The sequence below is a fragment of the Prionailurus bengalensis genome, chromosome C2 (assembly GCF_016509475.1).
Source record: "Prionailurus bengalensis isolate Pbe53 chromosome C2, Fcat_Pben_1.1_paternal_pri, whole genome shotgun sequence".
Taxonomy (NCBI): domain Eukaryota; kingdom Metazoa; phylum Chordata; class Mammalia; order Carnivora; family Felidae; genus Prionailurus; species Prionailurus bengalensis.
Window position 1 is genome coordinate 25,731,869 of NC_057350.1, and position 23,117 is coordinate 25,754,985.

Consider the following 23,117-nt stretch of genomic DNA (forward strand, 5'->3'; position numbering starts at 1 on the left):
AAATAATGATGGTGGGTTGCATTTGTATGCTTCTTTTCTCACATAGAATAAGGTTTTCCTGAAGCCAAGGGAGCCCTTTCAGGATGCATAACCTACAAAAATGGTAATAAAGGTTTAGAAATAGGTAGTCAGGAGGCATTAGCATGTCAACAAGGTAATGCTATATGGGCATGTTTCTATGTGATACCAAATTTGTACAGATTTCAGACAGCTGTGCAAATGTGTGGGTAGAGTTATCTAAATCTGCAGAGCTAAAATGTTCAGGATTTAAAAAATGCAAACCCCAGTCATAATCTTGCCAGAGTTCCTCTCTAAAAATTAAAAGCTAGTTTTGTTGCAAGAAAAGGAAACTGAGGCAGGGAGAGACTCAGTGACATGCTTTAACTGCAGAACTTAATATAATTTATTCTCTCTCAACAATTCAATTTTTCGTTGTTATGAGATTTTGCTTTTCGAAAATAAATGTGATAATAAAAGCTTGCTAGCCTGTTATTTTGCCAAGAACATTATTAATATATTTTTATTATCTCCATCATTTCTTAAAATTATAAATGGTTTGTTGTAAACCTTCTCTACGGTTTATCTTCTGTGTACTGTGAATACAAGCTGGAATAAATTGTGTTCAGTCCGGAAAAGGTTGAGTTGAATTTGGCAGGATTTGAAACACAAGTAGTCACTCTCAAATTAAATTCCGAATTCTAACATCCAGCAATGACACCTGGAAAGTTGTATGAACGGATAGCCTCTATATAGCACTTCCAGGCTGCTGACATCAGTATGAGGGACAAAAAATTAATTATGTGAATACTTTATAATTTTTTTTCCAAAAGAGCATTTTAATTATTTTATATTATAGCTTGTAATATATTCTATATACTATATAGACTACATTTACTATATATAGCATTTATATACTATATATCTATATATACTATATATAGCATTTAATATATTCTATTCTATATTCTGTATTCCAAACAATATGTCTGTAGTATTAATTGCAGTCTGTTTCCTCTAGTAACTTTGAGAGTGAAAATATAGAGAAGACGATCTCAGAATATAAACTGTGTGTTTGTTTTTTTATTTTCAATATGCACGCATAATCTTTATTTTTTCCTCTGCCAGATAGTGAAAACATCACTGTGGGACTGCATTTGAGACTCCAAGAGTAGAAGAATTGGCATTCACTAGATATTCTTTAAAGCTTTGCCTCTAGTCTTTTTTTCTCCTAGAATAGGCTTAAAAATTTACCTGCCAATCCCATCACAGTTTAATGCCAGTTGTAAATGTGTAATAAATAGACACTAGATTTAAAAAAAACTGATTTATAAATAACACCTCAATACTTTTTCACTTTAATTATGTCCGAATTTTAAAAAAAGGAAAAAAAAAGAAAAAAATTATGTCCAAATTTTGTTTTGAAGTTCCAGAGATACTAATGCACCTTCTCGGGGTCTGTATTAAAAGAGCTAGTCGGGGCACCTGGCTAGCTGGGTCGTTAAGATTACATGCAACTCTTGCTCTCAGGGTCGTGAGTGGCTTGTACAGCTTACTTAATTAAAAAAAGAGAGAGATAGTTAAGGGATGGAAGAAAAACAGGTAGAAAAAATGGAAAAGTGCTAAACCCACGTCTCTGAGATGTATTTTTAATGAATTACCCTTGAGGATGTTCCCCCACATAGTTATGAATATGGTCAAATGGCAAAACTAAAACAATTTAGTATTGAGTTTGATGTCCTTTATTGAAGGGAAAACGATCCACTGATTGCGGGAGTGCAGTGTCTCACAAGCAGTAGAGCAGACTTCCTGAGTGATCTGGGGAAGAGAGAGTTTTATGGACTGTTAGAAGAGGCAACGGGGCATGACTGGCTAGGAGATCAGGATTTCCTGTTAACCCTAGCAGGTCTTATTTTAGGGTAAAGTAAGCCAGCAGAAGCTGAGTTGGAAGATTGTGATTGGTGCATATTAGGGTTTCTTGACAATGAGGCCATTCCTCAGTGTGGGCTGACAGGTTGAGATTTGTGAAGTGGAGTGGGCCACTGCAGTGGGCTCCATTTTGTGAGTCCTGAAATACAAATTAACTTTATCAGTGCCTTAAAATGAATTGCCTATCAAATAACGAGAAATCATTTCAGAAGCTAAAAAGCAGACCCCCTGAACAAATAAAAATAGATATTATATTTGGCTTTGACAGGGGGTCCCTGACTTCCAAGTGTCAAAATCACCTGAAGGGTATGTTAACACATAGATGGCTGGACCCTACTTCCAGAGTTTCTGTGTCGGTAGGTCTGGAGTGGAGCTAGGCAATTTGCATTTCTAATATATTCTCTGCTGCTTGCCTGGAGAACATACTTTGGAAATCCTTGGTCATGGAGAGTCAGGAACATATAAAACTACCTAGAAGAATGTCCAACACATGTAGGAATTCAGCAGAATAAGGACACTGGCAATATGACCAAAAACAATAAAAGAGAGAGTCTAAAAGAGAGAACAGATAGTAACTAAGACCCACCCTTGCAGCAAAGATGAGCACAATCAACCAATACTAAGGATGTTTCTGAAGCCTCAAGCAAAGTCAACTCAATGAGAGCCTCTTCAAATTGGATAGGTATTCCTTGATAGTCTGAAAAGCCAAGACTGGTGTGATGAATTCTACCAAAAGCTGCAACAATGGTAAATTCAAAGTCCTCTAAGATCTGTTTTGATGCACACTCTGTCTTCCCTAAATATGGGAGTCCTTAAATATAATGTTTCTGCATTATTGTCCTTCCTGAGCAGAGCATTTCTGACCTCTACACCCCTGCCTGTTGTGAAGTCGTTATGCCTATTCGGTTTTTCTGAACTATAACAAATACATTTTACATAAATACTTAAGTAAGATGATGCTTCTTTTTCTCTAGAGGGAATATCTTAATCTTTAACAATAACAGTAACAGCACTTATTCTCCCTTTGGCAAATTCATTTCGGGTATTATTAAATGAATAGTCATTGATTTGTGTGCTAGAGTTACTTTTATCTGTTTATAAAGTTAAAGTGCAACATGCTGAATTCTGGGACATTAAATACAGGCTCCATTGTTCCAGTTCTCTGTTCAGTGGATGAAAGGTACGAAACAAACACTTTCAGTTTTTTTTTTAAGATGCTGTCCCATCTGAAAGAGACAGGAAACACTCTCAACCTCTTTTCTTCTTATTGATCACAACAGTCATGGGTGTTCCCTTGGAAATTCCCTACACACAGACAGAAAAGGGCCAGTGTTGGGGACTGTCTAGGCAAGACATTGGACCTTCTTTTGAAGATGCAGTTGGTGGAAACTTCATGTTATTCCAAAAGATAAGAACTGCATCCTCTCCTTGCCAACCGGCAGAAGTTAGCAGGAATCAGGATGTTTCCAATCAAAATGCATATTTTTATACGAGGATTAAAATCTGGAATAAATAAAAGGCAGGAAAAAAAGATTAGGAAGTAATAAGCTAAATGTTTCCAGCTAAACCTACGGAAGAGGGTCAGGATGATTGAGAGAAATCTTCAGTTAAGTTTCACAGTGGAGAGCGTGGATATAACATGTTTTCAGGGATAAGAAAGACTAGAAATGTAATATCTTTTTTTACATGCAGAATGTCTCTTTCTCCATCTCATGCTGGCCCATGAGTTTAGAGTTAGAGGGCCAGGCTACAGACTCCCTTTTTAGAGCAGTCACGTAGCTTCTGGCTTTAAATTAGGGCTTGTTAGACTTTAAATTGAATGAGATACCGAGAACAAAGCAACATTTGGAAAAGTAAACACTGAAGACTTTCTTTTTCTAGGTTGTTCTCAGGCAACATGCATTTTTTAAAAGATGGATTACACTCAACAGGAAAAAACTTTAATAAATTATGGTGCAGCAATTCTATGAGGTTGTTATTAAAATTGATCATTATGGAATTTATTGAACATAGAAGAGTCAAATGAAAAAATCAGATACTCAAGTGATGCATGCACTGAATTTTAACTTTGTTAAATAATATATGAGCATGAAAACAAGAACTAGAGGGATTACACAAAAACTTAAATTACGTTTTATGTTATTATGGATGATTCTGATCTGTACCATCTTTTAGACAGCAAAACTTTTGAAAGGTTATATTAAAATGTTCATCTTTTTTTTGTATGGAATCCCATCATTTCTTTCAATGTCCACAGCAATAATATAAATTAAGTTTTGGTTCTTTGTGTTTTTGTTTTGTCTCTATGTGTTTTTCCCTAGGAGTGGAAACTCATCGATGCCAATCTTCTCTACTGGAAGTGGACCATTTGTAAAATTAAACACAGCCCCTAATGGCAGCTTAATACTAACACCAAGGTGGGTCCCAAAATCTGTTCTTGGACTAATTTGTACATGGACTGGAAAGAAGATAGATTTTAAAATTAATCAGATTTTAATGCCACCACATACTAGCCATATAATCTTAAAAGTTATTTAATTTTTTTATTATTCAGGTAATCTCAAATACTACCTAACTGATCCTACTTGATAACATTATCTAACCCTCATGTATATGGTAAGGCAGTCAAATGAGATATTGCATATAAAATTGTGCAGCACATAGATAGAGATTCAATAAGTTTACTTCTATACCCTTTCTATCCTTACCTTCAAATTCATTAAGAAGTAAATCTCAAAGAAAAAAATTCTGAGAGTTGGGATAAATTGGTCCAATGTTAGTCAGACTAAAAAGTGTGACACAAATTAGTTATCAAGAAAAGAGAAGAGAGGGGCGAAAGTCATAGTATTTAGCAAATAGAACATGAATATTGAGGGAAGGAGTCTAGACTTCTAGTTGTGCCTGCATATTCTCTTACGCTCTTTAAAATTAGGTTATTTTGGGGCTCCTGGATGGCTCAGTAGCTTAAGCATCCGAATTCGGCTGAGGTCATGATCTCGCAGTCTGTGGGTTTGAGCCCCCTGTCAGGCTCTATGCTCTCAGCTTGGAGCCTGAATCCCACTTGGATTCTGTCTGTCTGTCTGTCTGTCTGTCTCTGCCCTTTCCCTGCTCATTCTCTCTCTCTCTCTCTTTCTCTGTCTCTCTCTTTCTCTCTCAAAAATAAATAAATATTAAAAAAAGTTTTAAATTAGGTTCATTTTTATAATTTTTACTACTGTTTAAAAAGCAACCTCCTTCCTGTATTCAAACATCTATTTTATCTTAAATTATGTCATTTCTCCTGTTTGGGCATTCATGATATTTTTTTTGGTTGAGATTGGCTTTTGAATTTTAAAGTTCCATGAAAGACCAGCTGCAGGTAGGAAGAGAGTAACTTCAAGAAGCCATAACTACAGACAAAGATTTAAGATGTCATTGCTGGTACATTAGCTAGCAGTTTTTTTGTATAACATACTTAATGGTAAAAAATGAAATTATCTAATTATTCAGCTATTCATGAAATGTTATATCTGTGAGCTCAACCAGTAAAGCAAATTGATAAAGGAGTATTTTCAGTACCAAGGACTTTGCAATTGAATGTTTTATATGAATGTTTGCTGGGCCTTGACTGATATTATTAGTCTCATAAGGGGTGAAGCAAAGCATTTTCAAATGAGAAAGCAGATTTCTAGATTTCCTTCTATAAGCATGTTTAAATTTACATTAGCATTGTAGATCAAAAGCAATTTGTACACCGAAAATTTCTTTTGTTTATATCTTATAGACTTTAAGGATAAGAAAAAGAACAAAGGAAAAAATATTTTTAAAAATTCATCTCAATTATGTGCATGTTTCAGAGCAGAAGTCTGTTATTCCATGCTTATCAACAAAATGACAGTATCATTGATGTCCCTATTGTGTGTATGTTTATGTTATTGTATGCGTGCTATGTTATTGTACATATGCTATGTTATTGTATGTATGCTTATGTTATCATATATATGCTTAGTATTACTCTACTCTAAGGCCTAGGAAACTAAAGCACGACCTGGACGCGCTCACAAATCCATAGGCAACCCCATGTTCCTCTATTTTCCACTCTACCTTGAAATCTTCTAAATTGCCAAAGGCAACAGCTCACTTTAAATAACAATTCTGGAAGAGGCGCGTGGGTGCCTCAGTTTGTTGAGCCTCTGAGTTTGGCTCAGGTCATGATTTTTGGTTTGTGGGTTCAAGTCCCAGGTTGGGCTCTGTGCTGACAGAGCAGAGCCAGCTTTAGATCCTCTGTCTTCCTCTCTCTGCCCCTTCCCTGTTCTCTCTCTTTCTCTCTCTCTCTCTCTCCCTCTCTCTCTCTCAAATAATAAAAAAAAGAAAAAAAAACTAAAAAGAAAAAAATAAATAAATAGCAGTTCTAGAAAGGAGAAAGAAAGAGAAAGCATAGCCAATCAACGAGAAAAAAGACCATGTTGATGGGCATATATGGGAGAGAAACATTTATTTTGTCAATACAATAGATATAAGCCCATCCATTTATATCGCAATAGCCCCTCAACTAATGGGGCTGAGAGAAAGACATAGGATCCTGTCCTTGTCTTTCTTTCTGTCCAGAGGGCTGACCTAGCTCTGATTCCAGGACCAAAGGCCGGGACAATAATTCTGTTTCCCTCCAATCTCTCTAAATATACCTGGGCAAAGTGTGGAGTCACTGCTCATTCTGACCAGAGACTAAGGCATTTATTCCTCTACACTGAGAAACTGCATGTGTGTGTTTATGCATGAAAAGTTTGACTGGCTGAAATGCATGGAGAATGAGGGGCAAAGTTCAGGTCCATTTTCTGGTTAATTTAATAGTTACTTTTTATTTTAAAAGTTTATTTAAGCTTTTCTATGCTTGCTAAAAAGAATTTCATCAGTTTTGTCCATACCACAGAGTATTAAGCATTTTTAATATCTAAGAATGCTGAACCATTTTGAATATGGATTTTCACTGATGAGTACTATAGATAGAGAAAGAGTTTGGATGAACTTGAAAGTATGTTGGAAAGCATTCTAGAAACTGCTTTTCTCCCAACGATGAGTATATAATAGAAGGGGAGTTCATTATGACTATATATTGATATACCCATATTTAGATGGATATACATGCATGTGATGTGGTTGTGGATTTGGGGGGGGGGGGGGTTGGAGCCCACGACCAAGAAAAAATTCTTAAGACCTTCTTTGGGGCAAAACAGTAATTTTATAAAAGGATGGGGACAGGACCCATGGGCAGGAAGAGCTTCCCCAGGATTGTGAAGGGTGACTGATTATATACTTGGGAGCTGGGGGAAGTAAAGGCAATGAGGAGTTTCCAAAAGGACTTTTATATGGAGGCCTAGCTGTTGTCAGTCTCTAGCAAAGCATTAACATTAAGACATTAGGGAGTTCCTGGAGAAATGTTGTCCTCCCCTGCCTGAAGCATTTGTCAATAGGCTGCAGGTTATAAGGAAATTTATTTGATCTACCATTTCCTTCTGCCTTGGTTTCCCACATCACATCCACATTGCTTATTAATAAAATATAAGCATATTTTCTTTTATTTCAATTGAAGTTACCTTCTATTCTAAGTTATATGTCAATTGGACAGTATGAATGCACGTGGTTTCAAATAAGCCTTATCATGTATGTTCCAGAAACACTGAATTGCTTTGATTGTACTTGTGATCGCATACGAATCTTGGGTCTTGCTTTGTGTTTTTGTTTTGTTTTTACCTGAAATTTCAAACACCTAAGTAATATGCACAACATATGTAGCTAAATATATAAATAGAAATTATTAAAGTTATATATGTGTGTATGTGCTTGTTTCAATGTGACCAGTATCTGCCCTGGCAGAATCAGGAAACAGTGTGGGAAAGTACTTTAATTCCTTGTATTATACTGATCTCTAGTGGTCAATAAGTATAACACATTTTTTAACTCTTCCTTTGTTTAAATTTTTGTTTAACATAGAATTCTTGGCTTTGAAAAAAGTTGGTATCCAAGTATTTAAACAAGTAGTGAGTTTTTAAATTATTTATGCCTATACTTCGTCTTATATTTTGCTGTTTATATGTTTATCTCCCTTGAAAGCAGGGCCTGTGATTCATCAATCAGTGAATTTTCTGAATGAGGTACACAGCCTCACACACAATGCGAGGCATTTATAGTTGCCTGATTAGCAATACTGAGACATGTTCTGTATTATAGAATGATGATATCCAAGGTTGGTTCAAGCAAACTAACAATAACTATCATTTATTGAATGTTCATTGTGTGTATGGCACAATAACTCCAGGTTATTTAACTTCTCACAAAACTCCAACAAAGTAACTACTATTGCTCCCATTTTATGGATGACAAAACTGAATCGCAGGGACACTAAACAACTTATCCAAAATCACAAAATGTAAGTGGTAGAGAGTTAAGGGCTCAAACTCCGTTCTATTTGACTTTAAACTGAGGATTTTCCTGCTGTGCATGTCAGTGTCCCCACATTTCATATAACCTACTTACATCTGAAGGTTAATTCTACTAAAAAAATAAGATAATAAGATTAAAATAGATACACTATACTTTTAAAATGTTAGGTGCACACTTTCTGAAATATAATTGTTCTTCTATTACAGTAAACAGTGTTTACAGGATTCACTGATTCTGTTACAATGTAACCAAAAACGTAAGTAAATATTTTGTCACGTTTTCTTCCTTCATGTCTTCCATTTAAAATTCCGAATGGAGTTGGTCTATCACTATTTTGTAGTGATCCACCAAATTTTCGTAAGCAAAGGAAATCCACCAAAATAAAATAGATTTATTTTAATTCACTTATTTTATTTCTTCATTTATTTTAATAGCATGTGGGAAAAAACTAGTGACTCCACGAGTCAGCCCAAAGATTGTTGGAGGAAATAATGCCAAAGAAGGAGCCTGGCCCTGGGTCGTCGCCCTTTATTACAACGGCCAACTGCTCTGTGGTGCATCTCTCGTCAGCGACGACTGGCTGGTGTCGGCCGCCCACTGTGTGTATGGGTGAGTGTGACATCACAGTGGCTTCTCCCAGATGAGATGACCACAGCAGACACTCTGCATGCCATTTCCTGCAGCCTCACAAAATCATCCCCTCAGGGAAATGTTCCTGCCATTCTGACATTATATAGTACCATTTTTCCCATTAAAATCATATATAAACATAGAGAACGCTAAATTAAAAATCAATTCTTCATTAGATACTTGCATCAAGCATTATGTTTCCTACATACATGAAAATTGAAATTCATACGTACACAAGGTAAGCACTTTTAAAGGCATGAAATTCGTATTTAATGCATAAATTGTGCTGGTTATCGTTCAATCAGGCCAATAGCATCAGAAATTGTCAGTATCAAAAAAAAAAAAAGCACGTTCAAATAGCCCTTAAGTGACTAATAAACTGTGTTCTAGAAATTCATGGGTAAGGACTTTGTTTTGACTTAGAATAAAAATATTTCCTTCTCAAGTCACATCTAGTTTGATGCTACCCATAACTGAATCTTAGAAACAATATCAACCATATCTAACTCTTTTTTTGTTATGTAGTATGACAAAATACATGTTGAATTCTAGGATCTGTCTTCTCCTTCTAGAAGCAGCCATTCCCAAAGCAGTGCCACAGGGAAAAAACAGAGAGAGTGGAGGGACGGGGAGAAAAGGAGGAGAAAAGAACTATTCTTGGGCCCAAGAACGTGTTAATTCTCTGCTTCTGCCTGAAAGAAGGCACCTTCTTAGGTAGTCTTATTCTGACACTTCTGAATTAGGCCCAAGTAAAAGGTACCTTCCTCATAGAAGATTCATAAGCCCTGATCCTAAGGTAATTTACTGACCTTAATTGAGTAAAAGGAACCTCCAGAGAATGGCCTGAGTTATGAGGATTAGAATAAGCCTCTGTGGCCAGTGTCCAGAATCTCTGAGAAATGAAGCATGTGTGCTCAGGAATGTAAGATATAGCTATAATCAGATCAAAAGACTAACTCCCTACCAACCCAGATAGTGAAAGTTCTTTGATGGATGGAGACAAATTGTCAGATGCAGAAGGTTATGATAGTTGTTTGGGAGACGGGGGCGGGGGGGCAGAGTATTAAAGGATTGATCCCATTGGACCAGTGTGAGGGCAAACCTGAACTCAGAACCCGAGGAATCTGAAATAAGGACCCATAGCCAGAGCTGGACTAATCACCTGGGCTCCAAAAGAACTACCCAAGTTACTGCCCATCTACATCCAAGCTCTCTATTCTATGCATCACACCTTGTATCTAGATGAGTAAACTATAGCCTGTCCCATAGCTAAACTGCACCTTCGTGATTCTGCTGCTTCTTGATAATATTTTAATCTGTTTTCAGCCACACCACAAAAAAATGTCCATAGCAGTCAATATTTTCCCATCCCCTGTTAAACATGAATTTAACTTTTACCTGTACATAACCTATACCTTCAGATGCCACAGGTGGGTAACCTATATCCCAATTTACAAGCGAAAGGTATCCTTACCTACAGATTCATTGTTTTTTATTGCACAGAGATGGGTCTTATTAAGTTAGCAACCTCCCATATTAACTTTGGATTTGGTAAATTAGTCTGTTTGATGTTCTTGCAGAACATATGCTTTCTAAATGTCAACCAGGCTTACAGTAATATTAGTGGCATCTTTCATTTATCTACCTTACAGATGCACTTGTTGTAGGTCAATGATACCAATATCATAGCTTTTTAAACCACAAATATTCAAACGAAATAGAAAAGCAGTTTGGTCTACTATAAACACATGTTTAGTTATATAGGACATAAAATGTCTTTTCACACAGCTTCAATGGGAACACAAGCAAACAAGTGTAAACTGTAATAGAATTGTGATGAATTCAAACTCATCCTCACCAACCTTGCATTTTGCTCTCCTTACCCATTCAGTTGTATTATTTCTTCTTTCCCAAAAAATGTAAACCTGGTCCAGGCGTTTTTTTTTTTTTTTTTTTTTTTTTCAACGTTTATTTTTATTTTTGGGACAGAGAGAGGCAGAGCATGAACGGGGGAGGGGCAGAGAGAGAGGGAGACACAGAATCGGAAACAGGCTCCAGGCTCTGAGCCATCAGCCCAGAGCCCGACGCGGGGCTCGAACTCACGGACCGCGAGATCGTGACCTGGCTGAAGTCGGACGCTTAACCGACTGCGCCACCCAGGTGCCCCGGTCCAGGCGTTTTAATCTGCAGGTGGTTAAATGGTTTAATTGGACAGCTCTTCTCTGTCTACCACAGTCCACACTCCTATTCCCATCCATCAGCCACAGTGTTCCTGGATGTCATTAAGCTTCCTTATGCCTGTTCTTTTTCTCTGTCACCGATTTGTCTTCTTTTCCAACCTTAAAACAGAGATTTGGAGAGTATGGACCAACTTTACTGTGCTTTAAAAGGAAGGTTGACTTTAAACCAGAGGATAGAATTTTGATCCTGCTTACGCTACCGACTTCATGTGACTTGGTATCTCTGTTTAGGTATCCTCACCCACAGGGGGTTCCTAAGGATGTCCACCCCCTAGAGTGATTATCAGGACAAAAGTAAGATGATGCAATACTTTTGCGTACTGTGAATTACATAAATGTGCAATAAAAATTTTATTGTCCTCCTGTTCCTGTGCAGAAAAGGTCCAGAGTCTGATTCTTGCCCAGGAGACATTCAGCATATTTATTTTCTAAACTTTTTGTAGTGCTATAATTTCAAACACAAACAAAAATTGCAAATACTAGCACAGAGAACTCTTATGTACCTTCACTGAGATTCATCAATTGCTTACATTTTACGCTATGAAAACTTTCTTATCTTTCTCTCCAATCTGCAGAAATATTCTTTCATTCTCTCCAATCTGGAGAAATATTTATTTTCTGAATCTCTTTATAGTGTATTAGACACTGTGCCCCTTTACTCTGTATGTTTACTAAGAACAAGGATATTTTCCTACATAATCACAGAAAGTCATGGACATTTAACATCAATGTAATACCACTATCTAATCTATAATATGTGTTCATTTTTGTCTACTGTCCTAAATATGCCCTTTATAACCTTCCTGGTTTGTTTGTCTGTTTGCCACCCAAGAACCAATCCAGGATAATGCACTGCATTTTGTTACTATAACTCTTTCATCTTTTTCTTTTTTTTTTTTTTCAACATTTATTTATTTTTGGGACAGAGAGAGACAGAGCATGAACGGGGGAGGGGCAGAGAGAGAGGGAAACACAGAATTGGAAACAGGCTCCAGGCTCTGAGCCATCAGCCCAGAGCCCGACGCGGGGCTCGAACTCACGGACCGTGAGATCGTGACCTGGCTGAAGTCGGACGCTTAACCGACTGCGCCACCCAGGCGCCCCTCTTTCATCTTTTTCAATCTGGAATAGACTTTCTGCCAGGCTTGCTATCTTTATGTCTTTCTTGTCTTTGATATTTTTTATTACAGCAAGTTATTTTATAGAAAGTCCTCATATTTGGTGAAACCCTTTAAGCTTGCCCCCGCGTTGGTCTTGATGTATGTCCATTCTTTGAGAATTTCTTTACTTTCTGCAAAATAAGATGTTCCCGGTTCATTTTGTGCTTCTTCCCCCCTAGTCCTCAAATCAAACTTTCTAAGAAACCCCAGTTCTGTTTAGGTAATTTTAGTTTCTTCTACATTTTACAAATCAAGATCTTGTGTGCTCCTTGCTACTGCTGGTGTGTCGAGCTCCTAGACCCTCTCCATAGATACAGCCATATACCTATAAATATGAACTCAAAGTGACAGCTCCAATGAAAATAGATTGCCGCAAGATGCATTCTAGCTCATCTCCAATAATGAGAAACCTGCTCCTACCATCCACAAAATATTTATGGATTTGTTCAAGCTTAGAACACAAGTAGTTTGAGAATTGCTAACCCTGCTGCTGTTAAGCAAACTCACCACCTAGAGTTTAATACTTGTTTTTTTCCCACTGACAGAGAGCAACTGCATAATCTTAAGTGCACAATTTGATGAGTTTTGAAAAGGCATATGACTGTGTAACCCACACTCCTATCAAGACATGAAACTTTCCATCACATGCAGAATTCTTTTATTCCCCCTTCCCAATCACCATCCCTGCTTCCAGAAGCAACCACTACTCAGCCTCTTGGGTGGACAGGTATATAGAGATTTATACTCTGGATCACAGCTATTAAATTGACATACATCAATAATGAAATTATCCATAGAAAGGCCTCTTGCCAATCTCCCATTCTTTAATTTAGCTCTTTAGAGATGACCAAATACATTTATTTCATTCCTTATTGAAATAAATCATTATTCAATATTACTATGATACCATATGATACTTAAAGTACTAAAACTGACAAGTATTATCCCATTTAATCTAGCTCCTCTTTTCTTTTAAAATTACCCCTGATATTCTTGAAAACATTCTTTTTTCAAGTTTTTATTTATATTCCCGTTATTTAACAAACAGTGTAATATTGGTTTCAGGAGTATAATTCAGTGATCCATCACTTACATACAACACCCAGTGCTCATGACAACAAGTGCCCTCCTTAATGCCCATCACCCATTTAGCCCATGCCCCATCCACCTACCCTCCATCCACCCTCAGGTTGTTCTCTATGGTTGAGTCTGTTTTCTGCTTTGCCTCTCTTTTTCCCCCACTATGCTCATCTGCTTTGTTTCTTAAATTCCACATATGGGTGAAATCACATGGTATTTGTCTTTCTCTGACTGACTTACTTCACTTAGCATTATGCCATCTAGATCACATTTCATTCTTTTTGGTGACTAAGAAATATTCCATTGTATATATATCTACCACATCTTCTTTACCCATTCATCAGTCGATGGACCTTTGGGCTCTATTCCTTGAAGACTTTCTTACTCTCTGACAGCACCATATTTCAGAGGGATTTCACTTTTTCCTTGCCTTAAAAAATGGAATTGAGTATCCTCATGGGAATCTTTTTTCCATTCAGTGGAGAATAATAATAGAGACCTAAAATGCTGTGCTGGGGGTAAACGTTGGGGTTGGCCATGGGTGGACTTGACTAAAGTACCATCTTTGCTAATGGTAGAACAGAAAAATACTGCAATTCAGAGTTACAGGTTCCCACTGATTTTTCTTCCTTTCGGCATATCATCTTGCTCTATCATAACTGTCTTACCATATTTACTTTTTACCACAATGGAAGTCCCATACTCTGAGTAGGGAATTTATTTATACACCAGCACATGGCAACCTAGAGTGGGCATAGTGCTAGTCCTCCCATCTGGTGCAGCATCGAAGGAGCACCTGCTGTGCACCAGGAAGTGTGCTAGTCTTTGAGGTTATAGAAGTCAAGAATACATGCCTTTCTGTTGCCCCCAAACCTGTGCCTTTCTTTCTTTTGCTACTAAGAAACATATTTTGCTTGAACAAGGCAGGCACAGGCGAAATGCAGCAGAAATTCAACCAATGTCCCCTACCTTAAGGTACTCACTTCTGCCCTCGTTAGTCTGTGCCGGATTGGGACTTGCCTATCCAATGGGCTATTTCCTGTTCCATCCGCACCTGTCTTCTGTCCTATAGCTTTTTCTTGTTTCACTAGAATGCAGATATCTTGAGACAAATATGTTTTTGAAACATAATAAGTACCCCTTCCTCATCTACACTGATTTTTCTGAGGCCTTTCTTTCTCTGTCTTAGCTTTGGGTGAATGGAAAAGCCAGGGAGGATTCTGTATTGCTCACTATCCCAACAGTAATAACAAAGGGCAGATTCTTGAGTGCCACTCCAACTTTCCAAATTAGAATCTCTGGAAGTGGAAATTAGGAATCAAGATTTTTAGCAAAATTCTTCAGGTGATACATAAAATTGAGTACCATTGGCTATAACTTCTGTATTCTCAAGCCTTTCTTCTGAGAGAAGGCACTAAGATTGCAATAGGATGTAGTTGTTCTAATGGTGCTTGTGCTGATGTGGGCTTGTGGTGGGGAAGCTAAGCACATAGACATGAAAAGCTATGTGGAGTAAGACTTGAGGGAGAAATGCAAATGATAAGTTGGAGGGGTATCTCCTTCCTATAGTACGGTCTATAGATACAGGAGAAATAAAAATATGAAAAAAAGGCTATTTTCCGTGTAGTGCTATAACAACTTCAGAAATCATTAAGAATGTGTCAGATTAATATTGCTGTAACTTGCATTTAATTAGACCAGTAGCTTGAAGCATGTATGTTTAATTTTCACAGTTCACGCATCATGGATTGGTTTTCTACTTCAAACCTTAAAATAACAAGACAAAATGGTGATTACTAAGCTTTGTGCTGCCTGCAAGCTCCCTCATATCAGTAACTAATATTTATTGTTCTCAGAAGGAGTATAATACTTATAAAAGACAAGAATTTGCGAGGTTAGGGGCATCTAGGTGGCTTTGTCAGTTAAGCATCTGACTTTGCCTCAGGTCATGATCTCATGGTTCATGAGTTTGAGTCCAGCATCAGGTGAGCTCCCACCCTGCTTTGGGTGAGCCCCTCTTGTCTCTCTCTCTCCCTCTCTCTCTGTTTCTCTGCCCCTCGCTCACTTGTGCCCTCTCTCTCGTTCTCAAAAGAAAAAAAAAAGAACAGAATTTGGGGGGTTAGCTACGGAACTGCATTATTTTATCATTGAGTTAAACCTATAGCGAATAACTGCATTATCTGTCTGAACTTTCATGTAAGTTTTGCTGAAGATAAAATATGTAGAAAGCACTTAAGAAGACAATCTTATCATTTTTGAAAATAAATACATTCTGGCAACTTTAAAATTGAACCTCTGTAATGGGCTCATACGCTTTTGAGCAGATTTTGATAGTTATTTTTTCAACATGATACCTTTAATGTGATTAATATTATTTATGATATGAAATATTAATATTACACATTGTTTATGTAAAATATAATGATAATGCAAAATGTAAAGCATATAAGTAGATATAATTGAATGTAAAGTAAGAAACATGGTGTGGTAATTGTAAAATCAATTTTTTTATAAATATTAGGTATTTATTAAGTGTTTAATAAAAAACACAATTCTTAAAAAAGAGTAGCTACCTGTTACCCATCAACCGTAACAGGTGTACTAATCAAGAGACAACCATGACCAGCTGAGCTTTAGGAAACATGTTTAAATATGTGATACAGCAATAAGTTTAGAGATAGGAAACCAGGAAAGAGATTTCATTCTATCCTGTCTTTGAGTAGACCAGTGTGGGCAGGGGAGTCCCAGGGTACGGTGGGAGTGCATGCAGGCAGAATGTCTGAAAACATCAATGTGTCCAGTTTGACCAGTCCAGTCAGTACTGATGATTCTTCTGACCCAGACAGGAAGAATCAAAAAGCCCTCCTGACAAGCAAACAGGGCCTCTACAGCACCATAATACCCTCCTGGCCCGGCATCTGGCCCCTAAGAGCAGACACATCCTCCCTACCTGAGCCCAGATAATTCAGTGGCAGATCCTATCTCTCTCCCAACCCTACCCTCATGTTCTCAACCCTGCCCACAGAACCCTACCCATGGCCACTGGAGGCACCCCAGTATGCTGGTGCAGATGCAGCCTCTGAGGTCAGACAGCCCCAGTTCAAGTTTCTGCCCCACCACGTAAACTGTCAGTACCCAGTTTGTTCTTGTTGTAAAATCCATAGCACTGAAGCAAAAATGAAAAGAGTTGATGCGAAGTACAGGGCACTGGCCTTGGCACAAAATAAGTTGTCCATAAATGGGTGTTAGGCTATTTTAATGCAGTGTGGTTATCCGTGGATGTCGCCTGGATGCTTGGGCATTCATTGGCTTTACTGATGACTGTGACTTAATCAAACATGATCCTTTGTTTAATTTAAACAAAATAATGAATAGATAGGTAAAAAGGTGAACAAACGGACTTGAAATAACTTCATGCCCTTTGTGTATTTGTAAGTGATTTGGATTCTAACAGTTGAAATGCCACATTAAACGAGGCACTTGTAACTATGAAGAATTAAATCACTAGCTCTGCTAAAATTGCAGTTACTGAATTTTGACTTCATTGTGAATATGGCTTAAATGGCTTAATTCCAGCTATTCACTAGTAGTTTCTTGGTGTGAAGATGTTGCAGGCCAAAAGCACATTTAGAAGTCCCTTCACACTTTCGAACTGTAACTTCATCTGCATATAACACAAATGTTAGCCTTGACCAATACATTATTAAAGGACACTACGTATGGAAAATTTTTCAACTTTGTTGCATATGAAAATTGCTCAAATTTTTAGGTTAGATTGTAAGCATCACAATAGGTTTTATTTGCTGATTTTAACTGTGTGTAAATTCAGTGAGCCGCTAAACAGGAGAGTTCTCCTGAAACCCCTTTCCCTTACTACCATAGCTGTTGTGGTTGCCTGAAGAAACCCTGGACCAAGATGCAATCTCTACAGTGGAATGTGATCTAAGGCGTGGTTCCCAAACGTGGCCATATGTTAGGATAAACTTAGAGATTTAATGTAAAAATAATATATATTTTTAAAGTCCTCTCTCCATTCTAGACTCATAAAATCAGAGATAGAGAAAGGGAAGCAGGCGACAGTGTTCTTTAAAAATACTCCAGGTGATTCTATTGTGAAACTGAAGTTGAGAACCACAATCGAGATCGAGATGATTTAAGATAAGTGATAGAAATTAGCACTAACTGAGGTTCTTTCTATGATCTGATCAGAAGAATAAAAGTTAAAGGAATGTTTTTAAAGACTGATTCAGAGAAATTCAAGCATATTTTAGGATGGGCACAAATAGTTCTGAAATACCTACTACGAAGATCTGTAGAAAGTAACTGTGGTGGATGGAAAGTTCCTTATATGTCTTTTTCATAATCTTCAGGAGAAATGTAGAGCCATCTAAGTGGAAAGCAATCCTAGGACTGCAGATGACATCGAATCTGACTTCTCCTCACATAGTAACTCGGTTGATAGATCAAATTGTCATAAACCCACATTACAATAAACGAATAAAGGACAGTGACATCGCCATGATGCATCTGGATTTTAAAGTGAACTACACAGGTAAAAGAAATCAGTTTTAGTCATCTTATCTGGCCAAATGCATTCAAAGTTAGATTTGAAATATTATTAGTACCAATGAATTAATAGTGCATAAAAGTTGGATAATTTGTTATAGAAATCATTATAACTTAAATGGAATTGGGGAATGGAGTGGAACATATTCAATTATCTTCATCAAGGTGTCTAAATCCAACTTTCTAGAAAGTTGGCCAGCAGAATAAAACATTCCAAGCTCTCTGTAATAGTAAACTCAAAGGAGCAGCTGGGAGAAAATAGGTGATTACAATGCATGCCTTCTGTATTTCTCAAAGAAAGGCAGGTCCATCTACCACAAAGAGCAGTGTAGGACAAACAGAGAAGAACATATATTCTAAGAGTAAAGTGAGTAAATATTAAAATATCCATAGAATGAAGATTTTAAAGGAGTTTTAACAATATTAATAGAGTGGCAGCTGGAAGACTTCCTCCAAATACCTAGATAACATGCTAGAAATCATCTGAGGGAGTGAACTTTACACAAAGGGTTCTGCTCAACTCCATCCTTTACTCCAAAGACTTTTCTAACCCCCAGTGAAGAGAAAGTGCTACCATTTCTGTGCTCTTTTGGAATTTGGTCTACACACACATTAGAGCACTTATTAAAGGCAGACTACTAATTATGTAGCCCTGTCCTTGAAGGTAAGCACCATATCTTACTCATTTTTGTGTCTGCCCTTGGTCTTACATGTAGTGGGTGCTTAATAAATGTCAGGCAGCTTGTAAATTGTTGGAAAGGGGCTTTAAAAGTCAGTGACCAATGCTAATGCTTCCATAAGTACCCTGTAAAACAATCACCTAAAAGCTTTTTTAAATGTGGAGATAACTGGGGAAAATCAGAACATTTGTCCAAGTGTCTTAATTGACCCTAAAGAAGAGCCATACCAAGATTTTTACAGAACCGACACTGTAAATAGCATGATTACTTAAAATCAAATATAAATGACCAACTCTAGAACTAAGACCTTGTTTACATTATTAAAGAGTAATTAGGATACAATGTAGAAAAAGATCCCAAAAAGACCACTAGTGATACCTAGTCCATTATCAAAGAGTGCCTCCTGGAGATGCCTCTTTCCCCTAAGATTGATGTCTAAAAAATGTTCAAGCAATTGATGTCTAAAAAATGTTCAAGCAACAAAAACAAAAATACAGGTTTTTTAGATAACGTGCTGAAAATAATTGATTTTTAAAATCTGTTAGAAATGCATGTGTGTCTGTTCTTATTCTGTTTTTCCAGATTATATACAACCTATTTGTTTACTGGAAGAAAATCATGTTTTTCCTCCAGGAAGAATTTGTTCCATTGCTGGCTGGGGGAGGCTTATACATCAAGGTAAATTATCAGACTCAATAAAAAGAAAATGTCTACTACTAAGAAGTATGCTATTGCACTATCCTGTGAATATTTTCAATATTTTTTGCAACTCTTATAACAAGTTTTCCAATAGCTCTTAAAAGCACTGTCAGGTTTATATTCATATGGTGTGTATTTTTGTGTATATATATATATATATATTTTTTAATCCAGGTTGTGTAGAACATATTATAAAACTATATTTTTTGGAAGAGAGTTCAAGCATTCCCCAAACTTAGTATGTAATTTTAGTATTATAAATACTCTGATAAAGAGAAAAGATACATCTATTTAAATGAATATTACAAAGGTTATAAAATTTACTTTTGTAAATCACATAAAGTCTGATCAAAAGCCAAATTATTACCTGTTTCATTTTCCAAATCAATAAAACTATCTTCATTTATCATATAAAGGCCTCATACTCACATTCCGTAAGAAATGAGAAAAGAATCCCTTTTAACTTCAACATTCTGACTCACTCTACTGATGAGCAGATTCAGATGTGGCATAAATCTTACACTGAAGACTATAAATTGACTCGTTAGCATTATTTAATAAGATGTTTTCCAAACACAGAAAAGATGCATATTAAAACTAACTGAACATATTTTTTTAAACACTCCAGTACTTTATTCTCTCTAAATGTAACTACAAGCCATGTTGCTTTTGGATTCCTAATAGGAGTTATTCCATCTAGGACAGAATTTTGGCAACTTATTAAATATTAAGGAAAAAGGAAAGGCACTATATACTCTGGTGGAAGAACCAGGCCTCTTGAGTCCCAACAGATCGTGACCAAGATATTTACAAATCTTAACTGTACAAGATGAAAAGCCACAGAATCATGTGGAGAGATGCAGATACCAGAAGCAAAGCATCTAGAGTTAAAATTCCCATATTCCTTGTAAAAAAAAGGATGATGTTCTAAGTCAAATCTTTGCCTAATGATTTCGACAAAGGTTCTCCACTGTAATTACATTATGTTGCTGAAATGCCTCATGTCTTCTGTCCATAAAGTATATTGAAGTCAAAGACTGTATATTCTTGTATTTCCTCCACTTGAAAAATGCCATGATTTATTAAATTTGAAGCCTACAGAGTAAAAATGATTCCTAGATAGATATTTTCTCTATCAGACTTCAAACTAAAAGACATTTATGACCATGATGTAGACTCTTCAAAAACAAATTATCCACTAACAAAGTTTAAGACTCTTTATTCCATAGGAAATGGGTATTTCTTTTAAGAGCTGAGTAAACTTGACTCATTTATTTATTGTTACTAAAGATATGCATTTAATTGGCTTAAGAAAGGTCGCTAAGAGTGGTATGGAGCCAAGGGAAATCTGCATCTGTGATCAGTTTCATTTAGGAATAAATGGTCAGGTCATAATTAAATACTTCCTGGGTAATGGAAATTTTAATGAATTTTATGAATTTTGCCTTATGATTTCCAGATACCTAGTTGTGTAAAACCCAGTTCCCTTCCACCTTTTGAATATATTACACTAATCATCAGGGAAAACCATGAACATTGCTTTACTAGGAAGAAATGAAGTGATATTAGTTGACTAAATTAAGGCAATTAGTAAACTTAAAATAACTTTACTGATATTTTTATGTATGTCTTTTTGTGTGCATTCTTAATTATCCTAATGGCAATTCACGTTGACAAATAAATATTAAATATAAAAATACTGCTCAAATTTTTCTTTACCGAAGAGTTTGTCCTAGACCCAACCATTTTTTGTTCCTTGATAAGTAGCAAAATTGCCTTTGACTTTATAATAGTTTACAATAAAAACTACTGGTCCATCCTCAATGAATGAATGGCATTGAGATGCTGAATTTCCTCCTCCATATTCACCTCTTTTACTAATTTTTTAAATGTTTATTTGAAAGAGAAAGAGAGAGGGGCGCCTGGGTGGCTCAGTCGGTTAAGCATCCGACTTCAGCTCACGTCACAATCTCGTGGTTTGTGAGTTCAAGTTCTGCCTTGGGCTCTGTGTTGACAGCTCGGAGCCTGGAGCCTCAGATTCTGTGTCTCCCTCTCTCTCTGCCCCTCCCCTACTCACACTCTGTCTCTGTCTCAAAAATAAATAAACATTTAAAAAAAATTTTTTAAAAGAAAGAGAGAGAGAGGGCAGGCAGGGTAGGGAATGAGAGAACAGGAGAGAGAATACCAAGCAGGCTCTGTACTGTTAGTGCAGAGCCCAGAACACAGGGCTCAACCACACAGTGCTCCATGTTCATAAACCATGAGATCATGACCTGAGCCAACATCAAGAGTCGGACACTTAACTGAGCCACCCAGGTGCCTCTCCATCTTCACCTTTCAAAACCCATTGTCAGACTTCAAAAGTCAACCAGTGGTATGCTGTTGGAGTCACTGGCACCAGCCAGAAATTGCCGTTTGTGCATATCTCCTCCCAACCCCTGTTCACTGTCATGCTGGTACCTTGAAATTGGCCATGGTTGGAGTGTTTACATCAGGCAAATGATACGTATCGGGGATTTTTTTCTTGAAAACCAGTTGTTAAACATTAAACACACCACTGAGTCATACACACACACACACACACACACGCACATTTGTTTCCTGTCTTTTTAGTGTGTGGATTAAACTTAAGCTTAGCTGGAAATGAAATCACATACATTTTTGCAGCAACATTTACTGCAACATATGAAGTCACATACATTTAGCTGTCATATGCACTAAGTTATCATCAACCTTCTGCCTTTCTTGAGGAACCAAATAGAATTGCTAATTAGTAGAAAGTGCTTATCATGTACCTTTTCTGAGGCACTAGACAGACACCTGCTTGTTTCACATCCCTCTTGGGAGTAGTATTTCAGTAAACAGAGATCCATGCTTGCAGTAGATGAGTCATTTTATAAAAAGCATGGAAATACACTCTGTTACAAAACGCCTCCTTTCTCTTCACCTGCACGTGGATGACAAGCTGATTGCCCTTAGACCAGGGCACAGCTCATTTGAGCTTTGTCTTTTGCTCAGTGTGCACCTGCTCATTCACATAGCATCACAAAGTTGCTGAATGCCATTATGAGGGAGCACCTCTTCAGGTGCCAAATGAAAAGCCTCCTGGATTTCTGAGTTGTTGCTAATTTCTGTAAATGAAACGTTTTGTGTTGGTGGGCTTTTTTCCCCCATGAGCAATACTGTAACCATTTACAAATACTGAAAATGCCTAAAGACTGTCTAGTCCAATCCACCATTCCTGCTAGCCCTTGGGCACTAAAGAAGTACTTTACTGTTATCCATTTGGCAAAACCCACAGATGGGCTTTATTATGTGCTTTAAAATACTAAGGTTTAGCATTTAGTTCCATTATATATACACACAGTACTCGATAATGAGAGTGAACTGTTGGAATAAATAAGACTGATGGTGGCTCATTCAGTGATGCATGTCGATCACTTCTGACTGGCTGGCTGCATTACCATTTTGAACAGGTCCTACTGCAAACATATTACAAGAAGCTAATGTTCCTCTTCTATCAAACGAGAAATGCCAGCAACAGATGCCAGAATATAACATTACAGAAAATATGGTATGTGCAGGCTACGAAGAAGGAGGAATAGATTCTTGTCAGGTAAGTATGTAAAACTGCTCATCCTACCTTTCCAGAAAGCATTGCTACATAATCATTTGATTGCTTGACAATGATTAGGGAATAAAGAGATCGTCATTTC

At 37.0% G+C, this 23,117-nt stretch overlaps 1 protein-coding gene across 1 annotated transcript in view; it reads left to right on the forward strand.

Annotated features, from left to right (window-relative positions):
• TMPRSS15 (transmembrane serine protease 15) overlaps window positions 1-23,117 on the forward strand; it is a 122,487-nt gene that overhangs the window by 93,370 nt on the left and 6,000 nt on the right. Inside the window, 6 exon segments of the mRNA XM_043593821.1 lie at window positions 4,248-4,343; window positions 8,553-8,602; window positions 8,781-8,955; window positions 17,827-18,008; window positions 19,285-19,380; window positions 22,878-23,017. Coding sequence (XP_043449756.1) covers window positions 4,248-4,343; window positions 8,553-8,602; window positions 8,781-8,955; window positions 17,827-18,008; window positions 19,285-19,380; window positions 22,878-23,017 — 739 coding nt within the window.